At 41.6% G+C, this 22,616-nt stretch overlaps 1 protein-coding gene across 1 annotated transcript in view; it reads left to right on the top strand.

Moving 5' to 3' along the window:
• The window catches only part of MICU2 (mitochondrial calcium uptake 2), a 77,385-nt gene that overhangs the window by 24,642 nt on the left and 30,127 nt on the right, over window positions 1-22,616 (top strand). The window contains exons 2-4 of the mRNA XM_081909401.1: window positions 11,720-11,867; window positions 19,691-19,722; window positions 19,834-19,909. Coding sequence (XP_081765527.1) covers window positions 11,720-11,867; window positions 19,691-19,722; window positions 19,834-19,909 — 256 coding nt within the window. The remainder of the gene's footprint in view (window positions 1-11,719; window positions 11,868-19,690; window positions 19,723-19,833; window positions 19,910-22,616) is intronic.

A 22,616-nucleotide genomic window follows, 5' to 3' on the forward strand; every position in this document is an offset into this window, starting at 1 on the left:
TGAAGAAACAGAGATTTCAGCGTTTGAAGATGAGTTGCCAAACTCTCACCTTCTTTCATAACAGTCCTGAACAGCCTTCTAGTCAGAGAAATTATAGTTCCAGCAGTTTCTCTGACATGCATTGCCCTTAATAAATTCCAGCACTCAAACGCTGTGCTGGCATTTGCTACATGCAATAACTGAGAGTTGCTCAAACACAGCATAATTTGGGCACGAGCCCTTTCATCTAGCCGTTTTTTCTCAGCAGAGTCAGTCCTCAAAACCTCAGTTTCAACACAGTCCCATAGTCCATCTCTCCTTAACAACTGCTGCATTTTAATTGACCAACTCAGCCAGTTGCTTTCTGAGAGAAGTTCAAAAGGGATGCCTCCCGCAATATTTACAACTTGGGAAGACTGGAAATCTGCCATCTCTGCTGGTGCTTGCTGAGCCCCTTCTGTGGGGCCTCCAGCAAACTCTCCAGACTCTCTCTTTAGAGTCCCACTAGATGGTCCTGGCTGGCACTCACCGGCTTCTAGCTGCTGCCTCTGTTGACCCTCAGGTCCCGCCTGGCTCTGCAACTGGTGTAGCCGCTCTGTGAGTCGCCTACTGTGGTCCTCTAGCAGTTCAAACTGTTCCAGTAGCCGACGCTGAGTGCTTTTCTGGTCCTCAGATCCTAGCTGCTCCAGCGTCGCTGCAGACAGTTACAGCTTGCCACCAATTGCTCCAACGCACAGCCACCGGCTCCATACACCACCAGGACTCACCAGCTCCCTGCTGAGATGCTGTCAGTTGTTTTGCACTCTGCACATGCTCAGAAACACTGGGCCCATAACCTGTCAGTGTTTGTAAAAAGCAAAAAAAAGGAGGAAAAGGTTCTGACCTCCCTTTGCCTCTTCAGCCTGGTCCTCGGACCCTTGTCGGCACAAAAAGAGTCCACGAGAATATCCTTGCAGAGTTTTATTCTTAAAAGTCTTTGTGCAAAACACGACTGAATAACTCCACACACCAGCACCAACCAACCCAAACACCAGCCTCAGCAACAAACTAACATTTCTCACTTATATATACAACTTGGTGCAGACTGCTGAGTCATGCTGACCCAGCTTTATTCGCATTAAAGAAACAGCGGCCATTTTAGCCGTGACACTGGATCCACACGTCCTTCTACAGCAGGGACATAGGTTTCTGGGCAGGAGCTGATCATGGTGAGGGTTTGCCAAACGCGCCTTCCTCTTAGTACGTTTCTCCCTTTTGTCCTGAATTCAAGTATCTTCAAAGTCCATGACACCTTTGGTAAAGGCTGTTCTCCACCTGGAGCGCTCACAGGCCAGTGTTTCCCAGCTGTCAGTGTTTCAACTACATTTTTTAAAGATTTGCCTTGAGAGAGTCATTAAACCTCTTTTGCTGACCACCAGCATTACACTTTCCACTTTTAAGTATGCTGTAGCATGCTGAGAGGGGTAAGGTAATGGTGAGGTCAGCATCGTGCAGATGTGCCGGTGGAGCCAACCCAGTCCTACCATTGTGTTTGCACCATGCCAGCCTTGTCTCCCTCCCTCCCTCCCTCCCTCCCAGGATACCACAGTGATGCCAGTGACAGAAGGTCGGGTAAGTATCCTGCCCTACCAGATGCTGCTGCTCAAAAGTCCCACCCTGCTTAGTGGAGCTTACTGTATTTTTCGCCCTATAGGACACACTTTTCCCCCCCAAAAAATGAAGGGGAAATGTGTGTGCGTCCTATGGGGCAAATGCAGGCTTTTGCTGAAGCCTGGAGAGCGAGAGGAGTCGGTGCGCACCAACCCTTCTCACTTTCCAGGCTTCAGGAGAGCCCCACTGCCAGCCCCACAAGCTCGGGGGACAGCGGGGAGGCGGAACACCGCCATCCTGCTGTCCCCCTACCTGGTTTGGAGGCTGGCGGCGGGGAGAAGCTTGCTCCTCCCCGTCGCCAGCCCCGCAAGCTCGGGGGATAAAAAAAAATTCTTTATTTCTGCCCAAAAAAAACTAGGTGCGTCCTATGGGCCGGTGCGCCTTATGGGGCGAAAAATACGGTAATCCCTGATAAGTATATGTAGTATTGCAGCCTGATTAGATTCAGCAGTAATGCAAAACACATTTGTTCCCTTTTATTTTTATAGTATCTCACCAGCTAACTATACGGGCCTTTGTATAGTTAAAGCCATGGTTTTCCCAGTAGTGATGTATGGAAGTGAGAGCTGGACCATAAAGAAGGCTGATCGCCGAAGATTTTATGCTTTTGAATTATGGTGCTGGAGGAGACTCTTGAGAGTCCCATGGACTGCAAGAAGATCAAACCTCTCCATTCTGAAGGAAATCAGCCCTGAGTGCTCACTGGAAGGACAGATCCTGAAGCTGAGGCTCCAATACTTTGGCCACCTCATGAGAAGAGAAGACTCCCTGGAAAAGACCCTGATGTTGGGAAAGATGGAGGGCACAAGGAGAAGGGGACGACAGAGGATGAGATGGTTGGACAGTGTTCTCGAAGCTACCAGCATGAGTTTGACCAAACTGCGGGAGGCAGTGGAGGACAGAGGTGCCTGGCGTTCTCTGGTCCATGGGGTCACGAAGAGTTGGACACGACTAAACAACAACAACAAATCTCACCAGCAGGGAGACGGTCCCACAGTACCATGAACTTTTAATTTTCCATTTGGAGGTGTACTAACTCAATATAATTTTATGAATGCTGTTTGCCTTACTATTTAGGACTATATTCTTCTTCCATTCTGAGAAGTTCAAGGTAGTTTACTCCTTTGTTGTGTCTGCTTCCTCAGATGATGAGCACCCACCTCTGGCAAGCTCTCTAGCTGCCGCCGCCATTTTCATGAGGCTGATAGAATGCCAAATCAAACTAATTGGAAACTTGGTTCATATGCACAATAACTATTTCAGCAGTATCTCACAAGAAGAACCTTTTATTTCATCATACTTCAAGTTACTTCTTTTAATTCACAATCATAACTGAAATATATGCTTTTGCTCTGAATGCAGCCTGAAATTCACAAAAGAAAATTCCCACCTTAAAGAAAGATCTGCCCTCATTTTAAATATTCTTAGAAACTCATTCTTTCTGTTACTCGACAGAAAAACAAAGTCAATATCAAACACTTTTGGAGAGGAGTAACATGTGTTTTTTCTTTCAAGACACGAAGGTTTTCCAGAAACCTGACAAAGATTGATGCAGGAACTCTAAATTTTGAGACACCTGACACCTTTATAGGAATTAATGACGAAAGAGAGGGACTGTTTGAACATTTTGAGGTTTTGTTTTATTTCCAACAGGTGCTGCTCTGTTGAGCAAAGTGGTTGAAAGCTTTTTCAAATCATACTTGGATTACTGCTGCCTTTTCCTTTTTAATTTCATGGCAATCCCTATTTCTTTAGTAATCCTTAAAAAGGCTCCACTTGTTGCTACTTCTTATTTCTTTATTTGCCAAATGCATGCAGAAAATGGGAGAAATGGGAGGTCCTCGCAACAACACTTTGTGCACCTGTCTAAATGTCTTCTGTAACTGTAAGCATAGGGTTGAACCCAACTTGTTCTGTGTTTGAGAGGCATGGAGTTCTGCTCATGCAGGACTTCCCCCTTCCTCTTCTCCCCTCTTTTGCAGCTCCCTCATGCTCCCAAATCTTCCCCCAGAGAGTCTCACCATAGGTATTACATAAAACAGCCAAACACATTGGTTTTCATGGACTACAGCATTGCCTAATCAAAGCATCACACCATTCATTATTTGTGTACTCATTCACCACTATGTTGTGTCAGTGTAGGGCATTCCAGACAGTGCTGTGTGACCCTAAGGCAGCAACAACTGTGAAGCACTATTCAATGTCCAGGGTAGACTTAAATGCCTTTTTAGACACAATGGTCTCGTTCATACATCCCTAGGGTATGATGAAGGAGCCAGTGCAGGCCTCACTTATGCAAATAACAACGGTGCAAGCAATGTCCTCAAAGGATGAGGGTGAGGAGAGTACACCGTCAGGGACATTATAGATACATTAGTAGCTTGGGGAAGAGGAAGAGATGTACACACTGCTGTCTAATAGGCATCTCTCTTGCACATAGGAACTCTCTAAAGAACACTCAGTGGTAACCTGATGCAACAGGACAGTAGTACAGACAGGTTGTTTTCGTGCCTGAAGCAGTGCAAGCTACTTTGTACACCATTGCAACAACAACTGGTAATTTAACTATCAAAGTGGAATCAGCGCTACACTTTCATTACAAATAGTAGGTCTGTAGTTCCTTCGTTTAAAAAACTGGATGTTTCCTTTCAAAACAGCCACATATCGCACTGGTCTTCCACATTACAGTACATGAAACTGAAAAGAGCCTTATCCAACCTTTTTTTTTCCTTGGTAAAAACTTCTCTGGCAAAAAATAAAGCAAAAGTTTCTTTACGGCTAAATATACTACCCCCATTTATAAATAAATACTTTGACAGCTTTGGAAAAATGTAGGAGTACCTGAAGTCTTGGGATGTTTGGATACATTTATTGAGCAAAAGGAGATGGCACCAATTTACGTGTAACTTGACTCAACCTGTTTCACGCATAGCTTTATCCTTCTTCAAATAAACATTTTTATACAGAAACTATTTTTGAAAAAAAATTGCTGAGATGGAAATAGTGTTGAAAACCTTTAGCAGGAGGTGAAAAGGATTGCTTTGCTTTGAATTCTGGACCTCCCAAGGAAGTTTAATGGAGTACTTACTATCAGTCTGCTTCCAAGAATACAGGAGCTTCTGATAAGAGCAACTTCAGTGGTAGGACTGGAGGCCTAGAAAAGGGAAACCTGCACATTCTTTCTCTGAACAGTCCATTATGATGGGTCAAGATTTAACCCTTCTGTTAGCGGTACCAAAAGTAGGTGTAAAAAGTTTTCTGTTAACATGTACTGCTTCAAACTCTCTTATATTAAAGGGTCATTTGTTCTGTGATGCTTCATCTCTCCCCACTTTTTTTAACTTAACAGTTTCATTAAAATGGGAGGAGGGGAGGGACATGACATTCCCTTTTATAAAAGAATAAATTTTATTAGAATATAAAGAAAAATACAAAACATAATATCAAGTATCTTTTTTCCCTAAACTAAAACATTAATTTAAATATCTTATCAAAGGGGAAAAGAGTAAGAAAGAGAGAAAGGAAAGAAATTAGAAAATAATTTTAAAAAATAGGAAAAGAAAGTACTTCCGCTTCTGTGTCTGCCAATTTGACACACAAACACACATACACACTGCCCCACTTGCCACTATTGTTACAAACTTCATGTGTTGCAATCCAATTTTACAGTCAGAATGGAACTTTAAAACTCGATGGACTTTGATAATCAGGACTAAGAACTCTGTTCATTTCAGTGGGTCTACTCTGAATAGAAATATAGATGGTTATGGGAGTAGAAACAAATTGTAGTAGATAGCTCAATGGTGATGTCAGCTTCATTTAATAATGAAGCTGACTGTTGGAAGATTCAGGAGGAAAGTACTTCTTTATGCAGTTCATACTTAAGTTATGGTACTTGCTCCCAGAGGAGGCAGTGATGACCACCAACTTGGAAGGCTTTAAAACAGGGTTACACAAATTCATGGAGGATAGGATTAATTTTTATTGCAGATTTATGGATGGATGGATGGATGGATGGATGGATGGATGGAAGGAAGGAAGGAGGGAGGGAGGGAGGGAGAGAGGGGGACCCACCCAGCTCACATTAACAAAACAGATAGATGCCATCCAAATAGCCCAGTGAGACTTGTGTTTATAAAAAGTGTGTTCACATGAATTCCTTCTTGTTTCCTTATTTGTATATGTAGTTGCCAATTGATGATGTTTTCATTTATCTTATTTGTCTTTTAAATATTTATAAATCATACTTCCATATATAATTTCACAAGGCACTTGATTAAGTGTGGTCAAGTTTGCAGAAGCTTGTGCCATAAATACTTGTCCTTAAATGCGCCACAGGGCATTACAGTTTGAGGCTATGACTTCCAAGGTAGGCTTGAGACCTGTCCCTTTCCCACTTAGCATTGCCTGGAGGCTGAGAAGAGGGGGAAAGAGCAGAATATGCCAGTGAGAATAGGGTCCCTCCCCTCTCCAAGCCAGCTCCCTAGAAAATCTGGTTTATTCCTAACACTAGGAAAGAAAAACCACCAACACCACACTTCTGCATGTGTATATCTTCTTAAATCAGTGTGTGAAAAGAATGATTATTGTAGTGTCATTCTGAAGTAGTTCAATGTGATAACTTGCAGGCTGGAGTGTAAATGTATGGCTTGTTAAACAAGTTGGTTCCTGGCTTGTTATAACTTGTGGACCTTCCCTGCCTTTGTGTTCTCTTTAGTTGTCTTTTGCTCCCCAACCCTTCAGTTTATATTTCAGGAAAAATCTAAGCCAAGCTGGAGCTTGCTGGATTAAAAAAGAATAACAAAAAGATGAACTATGTAAAGCTTTTTAGCAGCCAGCATGTAATACTAGTGACATACATATTCATTCATAATGCAATAGCTTCCAGGGTACAGTTGGAAGGTTGAAATACAATTGTAACTGCAAACTTCCGTCTATATAGCAAGCATTGTTTCCCTATTCTTGGTGGTTACCATGACCTTTAATATCTTGTATCAACAGTAAAGGGATCCTTGTTGCACTTGGTGATGCTTTAAACTTTACATTGCAAAAGAATGTGCAAGAATTGGTTTGCAGCCACCTTGTTTTGCTAATGTGCATGTTGCTGCATGGACACATGGTTTACATGCTACTTTCTATGCTGAATTGCTTCCATGTATGAATTGTATAATGTTTGCAGTGGTCCATTGTTACTGTGTGTCAAGTGAGAGACCTATAAGTTTAACCTGGAAGGATTATGTTTGTCTCCTGTTATACAAAGGTAGAGGTGAAGAGAGAAATGTGACTTTCCCTCCATGTCATATGAAAAACAAGGAAGAGTGTCCGTGGGGTTAGTGTGAGTTCTATATGCTGCCCCTATAAGAAACTTGGCTGCAGCATTCTGAACCAATTGAGGTTTTAGAATGGTATTCAAGTGGAGCCCCAGGCAGAGTGCAGTACTGTAGTCAAGATTAAAGATGACTTAAGATGTGAGATTGGAAGGTTTCTGAAAGGGATGCAATTGGTACCTACAGAATCTCCAACCTGTCTGTGAGGACATTTTGCCCAAGCAGCAGCCAAGGGTAGTGGGTTTGGAAGTATGGCTAGGGAAGGAATGAAATTGCAAAAATATGGACAAAGAAATAGCACTGCAAAAAGCAGGAAAATGCTAGAGAGAAAATTAAATGAGCGGAAACCAAGCACTTAACATGGATTACAAAATGGATCCAAATGCATGACACTTATTTTCCACAGCTTCTTGTGAACATCACATTATTAATAACTAACAAGGTGCTTAACACATTATTTATGGTACGTGTTAAGATTTGAAGAACAAATGTGTAAAGCCTTTTTATTCTGTTCCTTTGCTAGAACTAAATGGCCTATGATTAAGATCCATTGTTCTCCTCTGAGATACATTTTATAGGCTTCACAGAGGATTGTTGTGGGGGGAAGCACATTGTGTATGTGCTGTTATAGCCGCCTCAGGCCAGGTTTCCTACGCAGACCAAAATGAGGAAAGCCATTGTCTCTCTCCCCCCTTCAAATAAAATCAATTAACCTAAGCAGATTTATAGCTCAAATTAAAAAATGCACTTACAGAGAAAAGGGCTGCCTTGCAGCATGTTACTGTGCCAGCCCCAGAGTATTTGTGTGTTCAAAAAATGCTCAGACATAAATTGCTTCCTTCAGCTGATCAGTTGCCACGTCAATGGAAGGGGAAGACACGTGCGTCACTTGAGACTTCTTTGAAGTGATTCAAGCCTAATACACCATTAACTATTAGAGATCTGCCATTAACATTCCCAGTTAACACTGGATGTCTAACATAAAACCACAAAAGCAGTTACATCCAGAGTTAAGGTTGAAACCCCATCCTTCATTAATTCGGTTGGTGCCTTGCTATTGTGGAACATCTGATAGGTGGGAACGCCCTTGCTGTATGTAGACACAATAAAACAACCAAAGTCATTAGCTGAAATTCTACCCTTAACATTAACTGAACACATTTCACTGTGGTGTAATGGGGTTTTTTTCTAGTATATTGTTATTAAAATTGGTTGATGTTCAGTCTTAATTATCCTTATAGAAGTATTCTTTAAAAGACCCTTTTTGCTACCAGTCCTTGAAATAACTCTGCTTTTTATAGTGAATGGAAGGAGCTTTTATGAATTAGTATTCAATATCAACTCTGTTTTTTAGCTTTCATCTATTTGCCATTGCACTTGCCTTATAGCATTGACACTTGAAGCACTGCCATTGATGTGGCATTCAGAGTAGGAGGTTAGCTTGAGTAGTTCAGAGTATGCTGTATCGTTGTGGCATTGAATATTACGTTGCTGTGGATACACTGAATAAAAGCCAGTATGGGTAATTTATTTTAGAAGGCAACAGGCTGCTGAGAAAAACCTCTACATTGGCTGACCGCTGGACATAAATTGTTGAATTCTTTTCAGTGTGTGATCTATATTTGGCTAGGGATAAAGAAGACTGGCCTCTTGTTGCTCTAAAAGCAAGAAGAGGTAAGGAATCCACTGAATTTCTTAGTAGTCTGAGGCAATGCTTTTAAGGGTTTTATTTCAATTTGGTTTTTCCATAATTAATTTCCTCCCTTCACAATTCTTATTCAAGTCTTCAGTAAAGTAGCAAACTAATTAGGCTTTTATGGTTCCTTCTGTTTTCTTACAACTTGGTCTATCTCAGACATTAACAAATGTCTTGTTTAAAGCTGTGATAAACAATAAAGAAAAATGATGTGATACTATTTTGTTTGTAATAATTACCACATGTGAGATATTCTTGTGGATGGACTGCTGACACATTTCAGAATACTTCTGATCTGCATTCATTTCAGAATACTTCTGATCTGCATTCAAGTGCTGCATAGTGGTTAGGATAAGATATAGTAAATATGAAAATAGAATTGAACTTTTAAAACCTGGCACTTCCAGTCAAATAGAATTATACAACAATTGCAGTAGATAAAAGAGCATGTGTGTTTTGGAAGGGAAAAATGTGAATCCTATTTATCTTGGAGATAATTCAAGATGAAAGATTTTTTAAAATAAAAATCTGACTTTTATTTTATTTTGCTGCTTTATAATGAAAGCAAGTTTTATGACGAGCAAAAACTGATACAAATATGCTGTATAAATCTGAATAATTCCACTTCTTCAATCACACTCCCACAGCACACTCACCTAATCAGCATTCCCAGGCACACATGTACACCAGTTTCTTTTGTTTTTGTTTTTTGCCCAAATGGGTTTGTGCAGTTACAAATAATTTTTTTCCACCCCTGAACAGGTGCATTGTCCTAGATTTTATAGTTGTTATAACAAATTGGCTTATTAAAAAGGTGTAAGATGTCTAACATAAAATGGGAACATTTGGAGCACTTTAGTCCTGTTCTAAGTTCTAAGATTTCATTCCACTTCTACCTTAAATAAGCACTTAAGCATCTTACTAAAACTTCTGAAAGATCAGTAACAGTTTATCACTTTGAGAAAAATATGAAAGGATAGAAGATATCTCCAGAAGCAGTGGAAAAAACGAAGTTCTTTCCATTTTTTCCTCAGCTTTTTATTATCACATTCCTCATCAAAGACAAGCAGCCGTTTACAAGAATTCTGCTTTAAACAGTCCAAAACAGTGTCATTAATGTTGGCTATAAATGCCTTGAGACAAAGTGAAATGTGATAACTCTTCATGGGTTTTGGTGTCTCAATATCCATAACCACTAGCCAGAAGATTTCAAAGCTCTTCAGGCTGCAAGCAGCTCCTTGGTGTTGAGGGCAGTTATTATTATTGTTATTATTATTATTATTATTATTATTATTATTATTATTATTGCTTCAGTTTCTGAGCAGAAAGTGGCTTGGACTGCAATCTTATGCACACTTCACTGGAAGTATATTTTCTTGGAAGCATTGCTTTGCTAGTGAATAATTGGGATTTTTCATTTTAAAAAAACCCCATCTGTTCTTAAGCGATATGTGCAAAAAAATAGATTTGGTTTTTAAAAGCTTGGCATAAGATGCTTATGCAGGTTGCACTAAACTTCCACCTCTGCAAAATGTGTAAATGTCACTCAAGAATCAACTAAACTGTTGATTTATTTTCATGCCTCTGTGTGGCATGACTTCCAGGTACCAACTGTTTGGCCATTTTAAGTGGCATAGAAGAATGGAACTCATAGCCATTGGGGAGATTGAAGTTGAATTTGAGAGAGGTTTTTGTATTTTACCTTTGTTTTAGGACAGAGTTGAGAGAGGGAGGGTGGCACACACAAAAATTAACATGGGGAGGGTGAGGACAAGACAAAGACGAAGGACTTTGCCACCCCATTGTCATTTTCAGCTTCTAACTTTAGACAAGGAAAAATGGGGAGAAGGCAATCTATTGGAGACTAGATCAAAACACCAGAAAGACTTTTCTGATAGTAAGAGCTGTTCGACAGTAGAAGGGACTCAAAAGGTTGTGGACTGTCCTTCACTGGAAGTTATTAAGCAGAGGTTGGATGGTCATCTGTTGTGGATAATTTAGTTGAGATTCCTGTATTGCAATATGATATGAATTCTGAAGTTTAATAACTTGCAAGTATTGGTTTTTTTACCTGATAACTAAAGCAACATTCATAAAATCCTGTTTAGGAAGCAAAATTCATAATCACAAGTCCCAAATATATGGCTAGATCAGGGATCAGCATTTTTTTTCAGCATGGGCTACTCCACCGTCCCTCAGACCTTGTGGGGGGCCAGACTATATTTTTTTTGGGGGGGGAAATAACGCAAGAGCACCACGAGTCCCGGTGCATGCTTACCTGTGTCCTGCGAGCAGCAGGGGCTGTTGGCGGCGGTGGAGCGATGATGAGTGGCGCGCAAAAGGGCTCTGGAGAGGGGCTGCTTAAAATGGCGGCCGCTTGAGTGCTGCTGCTGCTGGCACCAACAAAGCCCAGCCCCCTTACTCCTCTAGGCAGGGTGGGGAGAAGCCAGGGGGAGGGAGGGAGGAGGCGCCGGCGCCGTGTGAGGGAGAGACAGGGAGAGGGAAAGAACGCGCATTCTGGCGATCCACACGATGATTCCCGGACCGTCCACAGGCCAAATCCAGAAGGCAGTTGGGCCCGATCCAGCCCGCGGGCCTTAGTTTGCCGACCCATGGGCTAGATGATTGATATTCACAAACTGAGGCAAATGACTTCCTGCAACAGAATATTTATGCCATATTTTCAAATACACCCAAGAGGATAAAAACATTTTGCATATTAACAACTCTGGTCTTTTGTGTTAGAGATGCAAATGTAATGTGGTGTATAGTTCTTGGCCCTCAGGCCTGACGGATGATTGTATATTACTGGTTTTTAACTTCACATATCTTAAAACGGGGCAGGAAAACTCAGGCCCTCAGTTGGATTTGGGATTTGAACTGGGTCCACACACAGTTTTGCAAACTGCTGTGGAAAGTCCCCTCAGTTTCAAAAATGAGTTGCTGCTGCAAAATGGGGAGGAAGGCTGCTTGACAAAAGAACTTTAAACTTCATTCGTTAACTCATGGCTGCTGTTTGCGAGAGTCTGGAAGTTTAACTGTGTGCTACTTTCTCCCTCTATTTCAGAAGGAGGATAATGTCGATGAAGAGATGGCGGAAAAGCTGTCCATCCGAAAGCAACGCTTTATGCAGTTTGCTTCCTTGGAATACGAAGGCGAATATTACATGACTCCAAGGGACTTCCTGTTTTCAGTGATGTTTGACAAATCCGGACGTAAGTTTCTGGAGGGTTTTTGTTTGTTTGTTTCAACTTTGCTGTTTAATGACTGTTAATTTGTGAGTTGTTATTCTTATTGTGAGCCTTCAGTTTTTTCAAAACAGGTAATCTCTTTGCAGAATCACTTAGCCCAGGGTATTTCCAGCATGGGGACTGGAGATTGCCAGTAGGCCTTGGCCCTCTTTTGGGCAGCCCTCGGCACTGTACCCCATTGCATGGCCGTGATACAGCCTATTGATTGAACCGATTACAGCAGCTCCCAGCGGGCTCAGAACATGGGTACACATTGGAGAGGGAATTAACTAGAGAGAAATGCAGGGTTGAGGTTGAACCATGCAATGTTGTGGGGACAACAGGAAAGAGATGAAACTGACAGTGACCAATCAAGTGCGAGTGAAGGGTGAGAAAGAACACAAGGTATAAAGGATGAGGCTGAGGAAGGGGAAAGCTCTGCCAGGTGAGAATTGGGAAGACTCACTTCTTTGTAATGTGGATTGAAGATTAAAGTATAGCCAGTGCTTTTTTGCTAAAAAAATGTTTAGGGGTGCTCTCATTCAAATTGGAAAAAATAAATATAGTAAATGGACAACAGTACAAAGATTCACAAAATGTTTGGGGGGTGCGTAACGCTGCATACCCCCAGAAAAAAAGCACAGGGTATAGTTTTGATAGAGGGCTTTGTTGTTTAATCGTTTAATCATTTAGTCGTGTCCGACTCTTCGTGACCCCATGGACCAGAGCACGCCAGGCACTCCTGTCTTCCACTGCCTCCCGCAGTTTGGCCAGGCTCATGTTTGTAGCTTCGCAAATACTATCCAACCATCTCGTCCTCCGTCGTCCCCTTCTCCTTGTGCCCTCCATCTTTCCCAACATCAGGGTCTTTTCCATGGAGTCTTCTCTTCTCATGAGGTGGCCAAAGTATTGGAGCCTCAACTTCACGATCTGTCCTTCCAGTGAGCACTCAGGGCTGATTTCCTTCAGAATGGAGAGGTTTGATCTTCTTGCAGTCCATGGGACTCTCAAGAGTCTCCTCCAGCACCATAATTCAAAAGCATCAAATCTTCGGTGATCAGCCTTCTTGCTGGTCCAGCTCTCACTTCCATACATGACTACTGGGAAAACCATGGCTTTAACTATACGGACCTTTGTTGACAAGGTGATGTCTCTGCTTTTTAAGATGCTGTCTAGGTTTGCCATCACCTTTCTCCCAAGGAGCAGGCGTCTTTTAATTCCGTGACTGCTGTCACCATCTGCAGTGATCATGGAGCCCAAAAAAGTAAAATCTCTCACTGCCTCCATTTCTTCCCCTTCTATTTGCCAGGGGGTGATGGGACCAGTGGCCATGATCTTCGTTTTTTTGATGTTGAGCTTCAGACCATATTTTGCGCTCTCCTCTTTCACCCTCATTAAAAGGTTATTTAATTCTTCCTCACTTTCTGCCATCAAGGTTGTGTCATCTGCATATCTGAGGTTGTTGATATTTCTTCCGGCAATCTTAATTCCGGCTTGGGATTCATCCAGCCCAGCCTTTCGCATGATGAATTCTGCATATAAGTTAAATAAGCAGGGAGACAATATACAGCCTTGCCGTACTGCTTTCCCAATTTTGAACCAATCAGTTGTTCCATATCCAGTTCTAACTGTAGTTTCTTGTCCCACATAGAGATTTCTCAGGAGACAGATGAGGTGATCAGGCACTCCCATTTCTTTAAGAACTTGCCATAGTTTGCTGTGGTCAACACAGTCAAAGGCTTTTGCATAGCCAATGAAGCAGAAGTAGATGTCTTTCTGGAACTCTCTAGCTTTCTCCATAATCCAGCGCATGTTTGCAATTTGGTCTCTGGTTCCTCTGCCCCTTTGAAATCCAGCTTGCACTACTGGGAGTTTTCGGTCCACATACTGCTTAAGCATGCCTTGTAGAATTTTAAGCATAACCTTGCTAGCGTGTGAAATGAGTGCAATTGTGCGGTAGTTGGAGCATTCTTTGGCACTGCCCTTCTTTGGGATTGGGATGTAGACTGATCTTCTCCAATCCTCTGGCCACTGCTGAGTTTTCCAAATTTGCTGGCATATTGAGTGTAGCAGCTTGACAGCATCATCGTTTAAAATTTTAAATAGAAGGCTACATAGATACATATAATTTTGTGTTGTTGCTATTATTATTGCTACTATTTTAATGTTTCCTGTCTCTCTGTTCCTTTCTTCTCCTTCTCCTTCTCCTTCTCTTTTTCTTTTTCTCTTTTCTTGTTTTTTCCCCCCTCTCTCCTCTCTTTTTCTTGTCTTTTTGATTCCATTTGTTTTAGATATTGTTTTATTGCATTGTGAAAACTTTAATAAAAATCTTTCGGGAGAAAGGAAGTATAATGGATGGATGGGCTGAGGAAGAGGGAAAGATAATCTCCTGGAGCAACTGCTGCGCTGTCTGCCCCACCACTTCACATAAATACTCACAACCCAACACCCCAGTCCTCCTTCCTACCTGGTATCATCCCAAGTCAAAAAGCCTCTCCTATCTCCTCTGAGGGGAAAGGGCCAGAGAGGGCATTGAAGGAAACTGGAAGAAGATCCTGGGATTCTGTGAAAAGGTTACTAAAGTGGTACATCGGTTCTCAAACTTAATCCGTTCTGGAAGTCCGTTCCAAAAACAAAGCGTTCCAAAACCAAGGCATACTTTTCAAAAGAAAGTAATGCAAAATGGATTAATCCGTTCCAGACTTTAAAAACAACCCCTAAAACAGCAATTTAACATGAATTTTACTATCTAACGAGACCTTTGATTCATAAAATGAAAGCAATAAACCATGTACAGTGGTACCTCGGGTTAAGAACTTAATTCGTTCTGGAGGTCCGTTCTTAACCTGAAACTGTTCTTAACCTGAGGTACCACTTTAGCTAATGGGGCCTCCTGCAGCCGCCGTGTGATTTCTGTTCTCATCCTGAAGCAAAGTTCTTAACCCAAGGTACTATTTCTGGATTAGCGGAGTCTGTAACCTGAAGCGTCTGTAACCCGAGGTTCCACTGTACTGCAGTCACACAATTAACTGTTCAGTAACTGAACTGGGTTCCACACAGTCACAAAAACAAAAAGAGAGAGCCGCAAAAACAAAAGCGCAAAATAAATAGACAGACCTCAGTGTAACACTCAAAATGAAAGTGTGGCACTCAAATTGGAAGCGTAACACTCAAAACAGAACACATTCAGCTTCTGATGAAAGTTCGCAAACTGGAACACTGGGTTTGCAGTGTTTGGGTTCCAAGTTGTTTGAGTACCAAGGTGTTTGAGAACCAAGGTACCACTGTATTTGGTGCTGGTGATAATAATGATAAAGACTGGGAATGAGGAGGAGGAGGCTGCAAAGAGGAAAACCTGTTACAAGAGGAAGAAGAGGATGAAAAGTGCCTGGCTGGTTTTGGGGGGCGGGGCTGTGTACAAATTGTGAAAGGAGAAAAGCAGAATAAATGGCAGGATAAAAGTAAAACTACTTTGAGCCACATGTGGGGGAGAGAGAGAAATAAAGCGACACGTCTTCCACACCATGTGCTGTGCATGCAAAAGGTCCCAAGCTCAATTCCTATATGGTAAAGGACTCCTGCCTAAAATACTGCGGAGCTGCTTCCAGCCACTGGGGAATGCAAGTGGAAAATGCATGCAAGTGGGATTTATAGTTCTAATTTGCCTGGTGTTGCCCTACCTAAATAATAGGTAAAGAAAACTTTAAGTTACGGAAAAATTCAGGGAAAGAATTAACACCTTCCTCTTCTCATTTGGCATTCTGACTTCATCACTAATAGTTGGATGAGGATTCCCATTCTACAAAAGGTTTTTCTTCTTCTAAGCATCCTTTGTCACTTGTAAGCTCTTTTTAGCTGCATGGAAATAATGTGTGTAAGCTCTACGCAAAAGTACACTAGTTTAATCCATCACCATTATAATACTACTAATTCAGCACTGATGTCAGGTTTAATTTGGAACATTAGTGTGGGGAGATGATAGATGGCAGAAAAGTCCATTGTTAAAATTTATATGGCAAGAGACCACACCTACCTACAGCAGTATAAAGCTGAAATTTTTACTCTTGACGTGGGTGCAATTGTCGGCTAACACTTACTCTCTTGACCTGTGGAAAATCATTTTTGCTTGTATGTGTACCTTTACGTTTAAGGCCGGAAATGGCCCTTTGCCCGTAACAAAATGTACCTGTACCTGCTTGGTGCTTCATCGTTCTTCTGTTTAAAAACCATATAATGGAATCTCCAAGATAGGTGGGGATGTTTTGAAAAACATTCAGTTTTATTTCCTGAGCCAAAATTCCATCGCAGGCTTGGAAGATCTGAGGCTTGAAGTAGTTTCCATTCTTTCATGCACATAACAATTAAAAGAGGGGGGGAAAGCAACACTGTATTTTAGAGCGTTGAAGGTTACATTTTATTGCGGTAAATAAGATGATGAAACTCGGCCTTCGGTTTGCATGAGTAAACGTACTCAGAGTGAAGATGATAAAATTGTAGAAAAGTTGAGTCTTTCGCCGAACCTACTTGGTGTCAACCCCTAGATGCATTCCAAGATTATAAATTGATTCCCAGTTCTTCTACTGTGTAATGGAATGCTGCAATAAAGTGTCGCGCCAGATAGCTTTCACATACCCTTTGTATTCAGGAACTAGGAATACTGTGGAAAAGACACAGTGGAACTTTTTTTTCCTCCTTTCTCCCCACCTGAAAAAATGCCTTGTTAAACAGGCTAAAGTTTTAAAATGCATTTATTCTACAGCAGTCTCACTGAATCAGTGGCACTGCTTTGGAGTAGTAATATTTATAACTCGCTGCTGAAATCTCTTGCTTCAAGACTTACGTTTTTCTCTTCTGTCACATGTCCATAAATCTCACATATCAAGCTGTTTTATTGGGTTTTTCTAGCACCCATAATCTTTTGTGTAACTGATTCTGCCTCTTATTGTCTAGTACCCTTTCCCTGAAATCATTCCCGTGTTCAGGGTCAGGTTGCTCCCCTCCTGTGTTGTTCCTGCACTTACAGGACCCTGGACACCATTAAAGCAACTGAAGGGTTGAAGCCCTGCTGAGTTGTAAACGTGCTCATGGGTGTTCTGATGTAAGTGTATCCAGAAGGCATGTTGAATCAGAACAGAGGGCTTCACGTTGGGCTGCATTATTCTCGACAGTCTTGTGAATATTGATAGCAGCCTGGTTAAGATCACATTCTGCCCAACTCTCCCAACACTGCATCATACTTCCTAGTGCAAGGGTGGGGCATATTCCCTCACAAGCAATCTTCCAGGACCTTCATGGCAGGGGTGGGCAGGGCCGTCTGCAAAAGTGAACAGAGCAGCAGATGCAACATTCCTGCCACACACGAGCCAGAAGGTTCTACAGATCTCCCACATCGCTAGATAGCTCAGTGGGTTAGAGCATGGTGCTGACCACACCAAGGGCACAGGTTCGATCCCCATATGGGGCAACTGCATATTCCTGCACTGCACTTTGGCTAGATGAACCTCGAGGCCCCTTCCAGCTCTGCAGTTCTGTGATCCTGGCAAGAAAGAGCCTTTGTCACTGTTCAACAACAGGTTCCAGCCAGGCAAAAGCATTGGAGGGGAGCAAGCAGCAGTGAGAGTGAGTGGTGCCCTGGAGAGAATCTAGGGGGATGCATTTGGCCCATGAGCCAGGGCTTCCCCATCCCTGCTCTGTTGTGAACAAGATACACAACCCAAGTTAGGGTTGTGTATATAGGACTGAGGTATCTTCACGGCTGTGGTCACAGGGGAGCTGGCTTTGCTGTATCTGTGCGCACCTTTTTCCTCTCTATGTGAATAAGTGCTTGATTCAAAGTGCTGGTTTTGAGCTATAAAGCATTAAACAGCTCAGGACTGCTATACCTCAGGGAGTGTTTCTCTCCATATGAACTGACCTGGACCCTGCGACCATCATCTTAGGTGCTTCTTTGTGTACCTCCTCCACGAGAGATCCAGAACATGAGAACGGGCCTCTGCAGTGGCTCCCTGCTAGTGAAATTCTCTCCCCGGGGAAATTTGGCTGGTGCCTGCATTATATAGCGGTACCTTGGTTCTTGAACGTAATTTGTTCCGGAAGACCATTTGAGTTCTGAAACATTAGAAAACCGAGGCGCAAATGGCTTTTAAATTGAGAAAATTTAAAAATACGCAACAGAAGCCTTTCGACTTCTGAGGCGCATTCAAAAGCATTTACTTCCAGGTTTTTGGCATTTGGGTTCCGAAACATTAGGCAACTGAGACGTTTGAGAACTGAAGTACCACTGTACACCTTTAGGCACCAGACGAAAACGTCTCTCTTTAACCAGGCCTCTGGCTGATTAATATCTCATGCCCTTTTAAATGTGCTGGGTGAGTGGGGGGCTATTGGTTTGTTTCTGTTATTGTTTTTCTTATGCATTTTGTTTTTTTTTTATATTGTAATTTTATGTTGTGAACTGCCCTGAGATCTACAGATTTGTTTTAATAAACAAACAAACAAAAATATTTGTTGTGGGGGAGGGTGTGCTATGTTTGGGGTCTGTTGTGGTATATAGGACCGTGTTCCAGAAACTTACCCCCTCCCCATACCCCATTAAGAGCTGAGTTTGGGAGTGGGCAAGGAATCTGCAGTCCTCACTAATCTCATCAACATCATGTTGTTTGGATGCCTACCGGTAATTATCGTCTTCTAGAGCAACTACTCTATTCCCAACTTAAGAATGAAAAGTGAAATATTTAAAGAGGTTTAAAGACTCTCTCAAGGCAAATCTTTAAAAATGTAGTAGAAACACTGACAACTGGGAAACACTGGCCTGTGAGTGCCCCAATTGGAGAACAGCCTTTACCAAAGGTGTCATGGACTTTGAAGACACTTGAACTCAGGGAGAAAGGGAGAAATGTGCTAAGAGGAAGGCACATTTGGTAAACCCTCACCGTGATCAACTCCCACCCAGAAACCTATGTCCTCACTGTGGAAGGATGTGCAGATACAGAATTGGCCTCCACAGTCACTTACGGATTCACTGTTAAAATCATGTTCATGCAGGACAGTCTTACTCGGCTACAAGTGATTGCCAAAGAAGAAAGAAGAAGACTTCCAAATGTATCTCCATGGCCAAAGGTCATGGAGGCTAGGAGATGTAGTGCAGCACATCTGGAAGGCACTAGGTTGCAGAAGGCAGAGGGGCTTTCCAACTTCCCATTCATGAAAGACCAACCAAGCATAAGTCAGTATTTAAGCCTCCATCTCACATGATTTACCTAGTTCTCACTCATTGCATTGGCACTACTGCAGCAGTGAAGGAGGAGAGAGGAGCGCCCCATCATGCCTAAGGAAGGGGAGGGTATAAAAACAAAGCATGAGGGGCCATGGCTTGCCATATCATTGCCATTTGGTCCTGCTGCCCCCAAAGGCAACCACTGTTTGCAGTGATGGACTTTTACTGTAACCTGCAATGATAAGTCTTTTGTTGCCCCATGATGACTGCTTCTCATTATCCTGGTTCTATGCACAACAGGTGATGCAATAAAGTAGAAAGTTAAGTTAATAAAAAGGATAAGAATTACCTAAAAGTTTTATTTTATTTTATTTTCGTTCGTATTGCAGGAACATTTGAACAGGCTGTTCCTATTAGTTCTGAACACTGTGCTTTCCTGAGCATTGTGGGAATTAGAATATTTTGAAGTTGGCAGTTTGGTTCTGTTTCATATTACTTCCATTTTCCCCATAAAAGAATCTGAAGAAATGCCACAGAACTTGATCAAAGTTTTGACTTGCAGATGATTGAGTGATTTTTTTTTCTTTTACAGGTAAAACTTTAGCCAAGAAACTGACAAAAAAGGTAAGCAAAGTGCTCCTGCTGTTTTTCAAGAGAACACTTGTTCTTTCTGCTACTTGTTTTAATGGATTCCTGTTTCACGACTAACTTGGTATTTATTTTGTTTGTTCAAAGGAGGTAGAATCGACTCTAGGAAATGTTGCAAAGACTAAACCAGGGCCAACTTTTTTTAGAGACCTCGGAGATAAAGGTAATGGCTTAAGTCATTAGTGGAATTTGTTTCTAAGGGAACACTGTTCATTTTTAAAGATGAATTCTCAGGGTCTGGAAATTCTTATTGATCTGTGCAGGCTGAAATGAATTATTTCTTTAGGTATTGTAGCTGTTTGTAAGATTAGGAACGTAAATTCAGGAACGGGAGGCATATTTACAAATTCATTAGATTACCCCAAATAACTCTGGTTAGCAAGCAGGGAGACTTGAAAGTTTATGGTTTGTGTTTTTTTAAGGAAACCAGAATGGTGGAGAGCAATAATTGTGAAAATCATTTTTGAAGTGTACTACAGTATAGGAAACCATGGGATCCGAGGGGTCCCTGGGCTACATTTACATTGGGGTATCATTAAATTGAGCTCTGCCCCATGCATTGACTAGCTGGTACTAGAGAAGATCTGCATGGCAATGTGCTCCAAAAGACTTGGGTGCCTTTGATTTGACATCCCATGGCCAGTGACTAAAGTGTGGCTTGCTTGCATACATTACTTTTATATGCAAAGGATAGCTGTCACAACCCAGAGAAGGTTGTGAAATTCCACCAGAAAAGGGCTGGGGGCAAGAGGGTGGATGGATCCTCAGTTCCACTAATAGCAGGAGATGATCCATATCTTCAACAGAGCATCTATCTAGGGATCTGCCAAACCAACCCAAACAGCACAGAGAGAATGTACCCTGTATTGAGAAGAAGGTACATAACAGCTTGCACACAAAAAAAATGAAACACGTAAACATGCCCTTGAACCTATGTTGTTTGATCTGAAGGAAAACCGAAAACTAGGAATTAGGGTCCCTTTAGGGAAAGACAGCATGTCCTGTTACTACATGGACACAAGCAGGGAGAACATTTGTTTATGTCCATAGCTCTTCTAATTCCAACTTACATGTTCTTAAGACTTGTGTGAATCTGTGATCTTTGTACAGGCTTAACATTTCTGTAGGATCCTTGGTTATCTTCAGTTACGGTGATGATATTCCACTTTATTGAGCTGCTTATTTGAAAGGTAGAGATATTGCATGGAATCACCTACAAGCGTAGTTTATTTATTCAGCACTTTTTGAATGGATTTGGGCTCCCCCTCCCACCTCCTCACTAAACCACTTCACTGTTCTCTAATTCTGAGGCTTCACTCCTAAAACATTATGGATTTTTCAAAGTGGGGAATCTTTATTTCTAAGCATCTAGAAGAAGCTGGGAATCCATACCAATACCTTATCAAGAGCATGAACACTCATTGGATTTTAGTTGAAGACAATTATGCCTCCTAGTGGAATGTCTGTAACTCCCCATTTTATCATTTACTGTTAATTTTGTGTTTTGTGTATATCTAAAATTTTTGAAAATTGCAAGTATAAACGTCACAATTTTTAGCCCTCTTTGTTAGAAGTTAGAAAATAATTACACTCAAATTAAAAGGTTTGGTTCGTGTGTGCTGCATCATCACCATCTCACTGTGTTAAAGTTCTGTAATTTTTAATTCTGATCACATGGATACGTGATTCTTTTCTTTTCTATGATTGCACCTTTATAATCTTTGAACAAAATAAATTATGTTTGCTCTTTTGAAATAAAGCACATTCCAGAAAGGAATTCCGTTTAACATTGGATAGAATTCTCTGGCAGGTCTATGGAACAGCTAAGTAAAAGCTGTGATGAACTATTATGAAATTGAGTCCACAGTAAAAATGTGCTTTGAGTCAGCCAGATGTATGTTGACAATAATAGGATCAACCACGGACAGAAAAAATGTAAAATATCTTCTGACTTTGAAAAAAACCCCAAACAAATCCTTAAGTAGGTTTAGTAAAAGAATTATTTGCACAACTTTTCTGAAAATAGCCTATTGCAGTGTTGTACTTTCAAACTGTAAATAGCAAGAGAACCCACACTTTGAAGTGTAAAACAGTATTTATTTCATTTAAAGGAAATGAATTCAAAAGGTTGGGAGCCATGTGGAAACTGGTATAAGCTTACAACATAGCACCTGCTCCATGTGGGGGAGGTAGTTGTGTTTAACCACTTGCTGGAGCATTTAAACCCAGGTTTTACAAGTGGTTACTTTGGGGCTTATTTGTTTATTATTTCCATTTCTGAATCTCTTCCTCGGAAACATATTGAAGCAATTTAACAATAAAAACAGCAACAATTAAAACATATATGAAACAATCAAAACAACTGCATATATAAAACCAATACAGATACAGGCAGAATCTAACCACAACATGGCCCTGAGGAGTGCTATATTTCAATTGAGGCACAGGTTCAATGGCCAAAATTCCTATTGCCCTTTGCTTCCATTCCAATCCTGTGAAATGGAACTGACTGTATTCAGTTGCCTCGCCCAGCTATGACAAAGTTGTAAGGAAAAGTCAAGAAACTCAAAAGCAATAGAGTAAGAGATGCGCTTTGAACATTGCAGGACCACCATGAGAGGCACTCTTCCTTGGGTTCTTCCCACAGCACTTGTGTAATGTTGAGAGACCCGCAACTATGAGCCAGGTTCCCCAGAGCGCTGGAGAAAGACCCTAGCTATCAGCCCTGCTTTTGAAGTGGTGGATCTGGAAACACTACATGGTTATCATTGGAGCAACACAGAGAAAAGTTGTTTCCACCATGCAGACATAACATTTTAATATTCCCCGTAATCTGACATAGATGAGTAGCCACTTTGAGTCCTCCTGCT

Source organism: Podarcis melisellensis, assembly GCF_964234715.1.
Source record: "Podarcis melisellensis genome assembly, chromosome: 4".
In the NCBI taxonomy this organism is placed as follows: Eukaryota; Metazoa; Chordata; class Lepidosauria; order Squamata; family Lacertidae; genus Podarcis; species Podarcis melisellensis.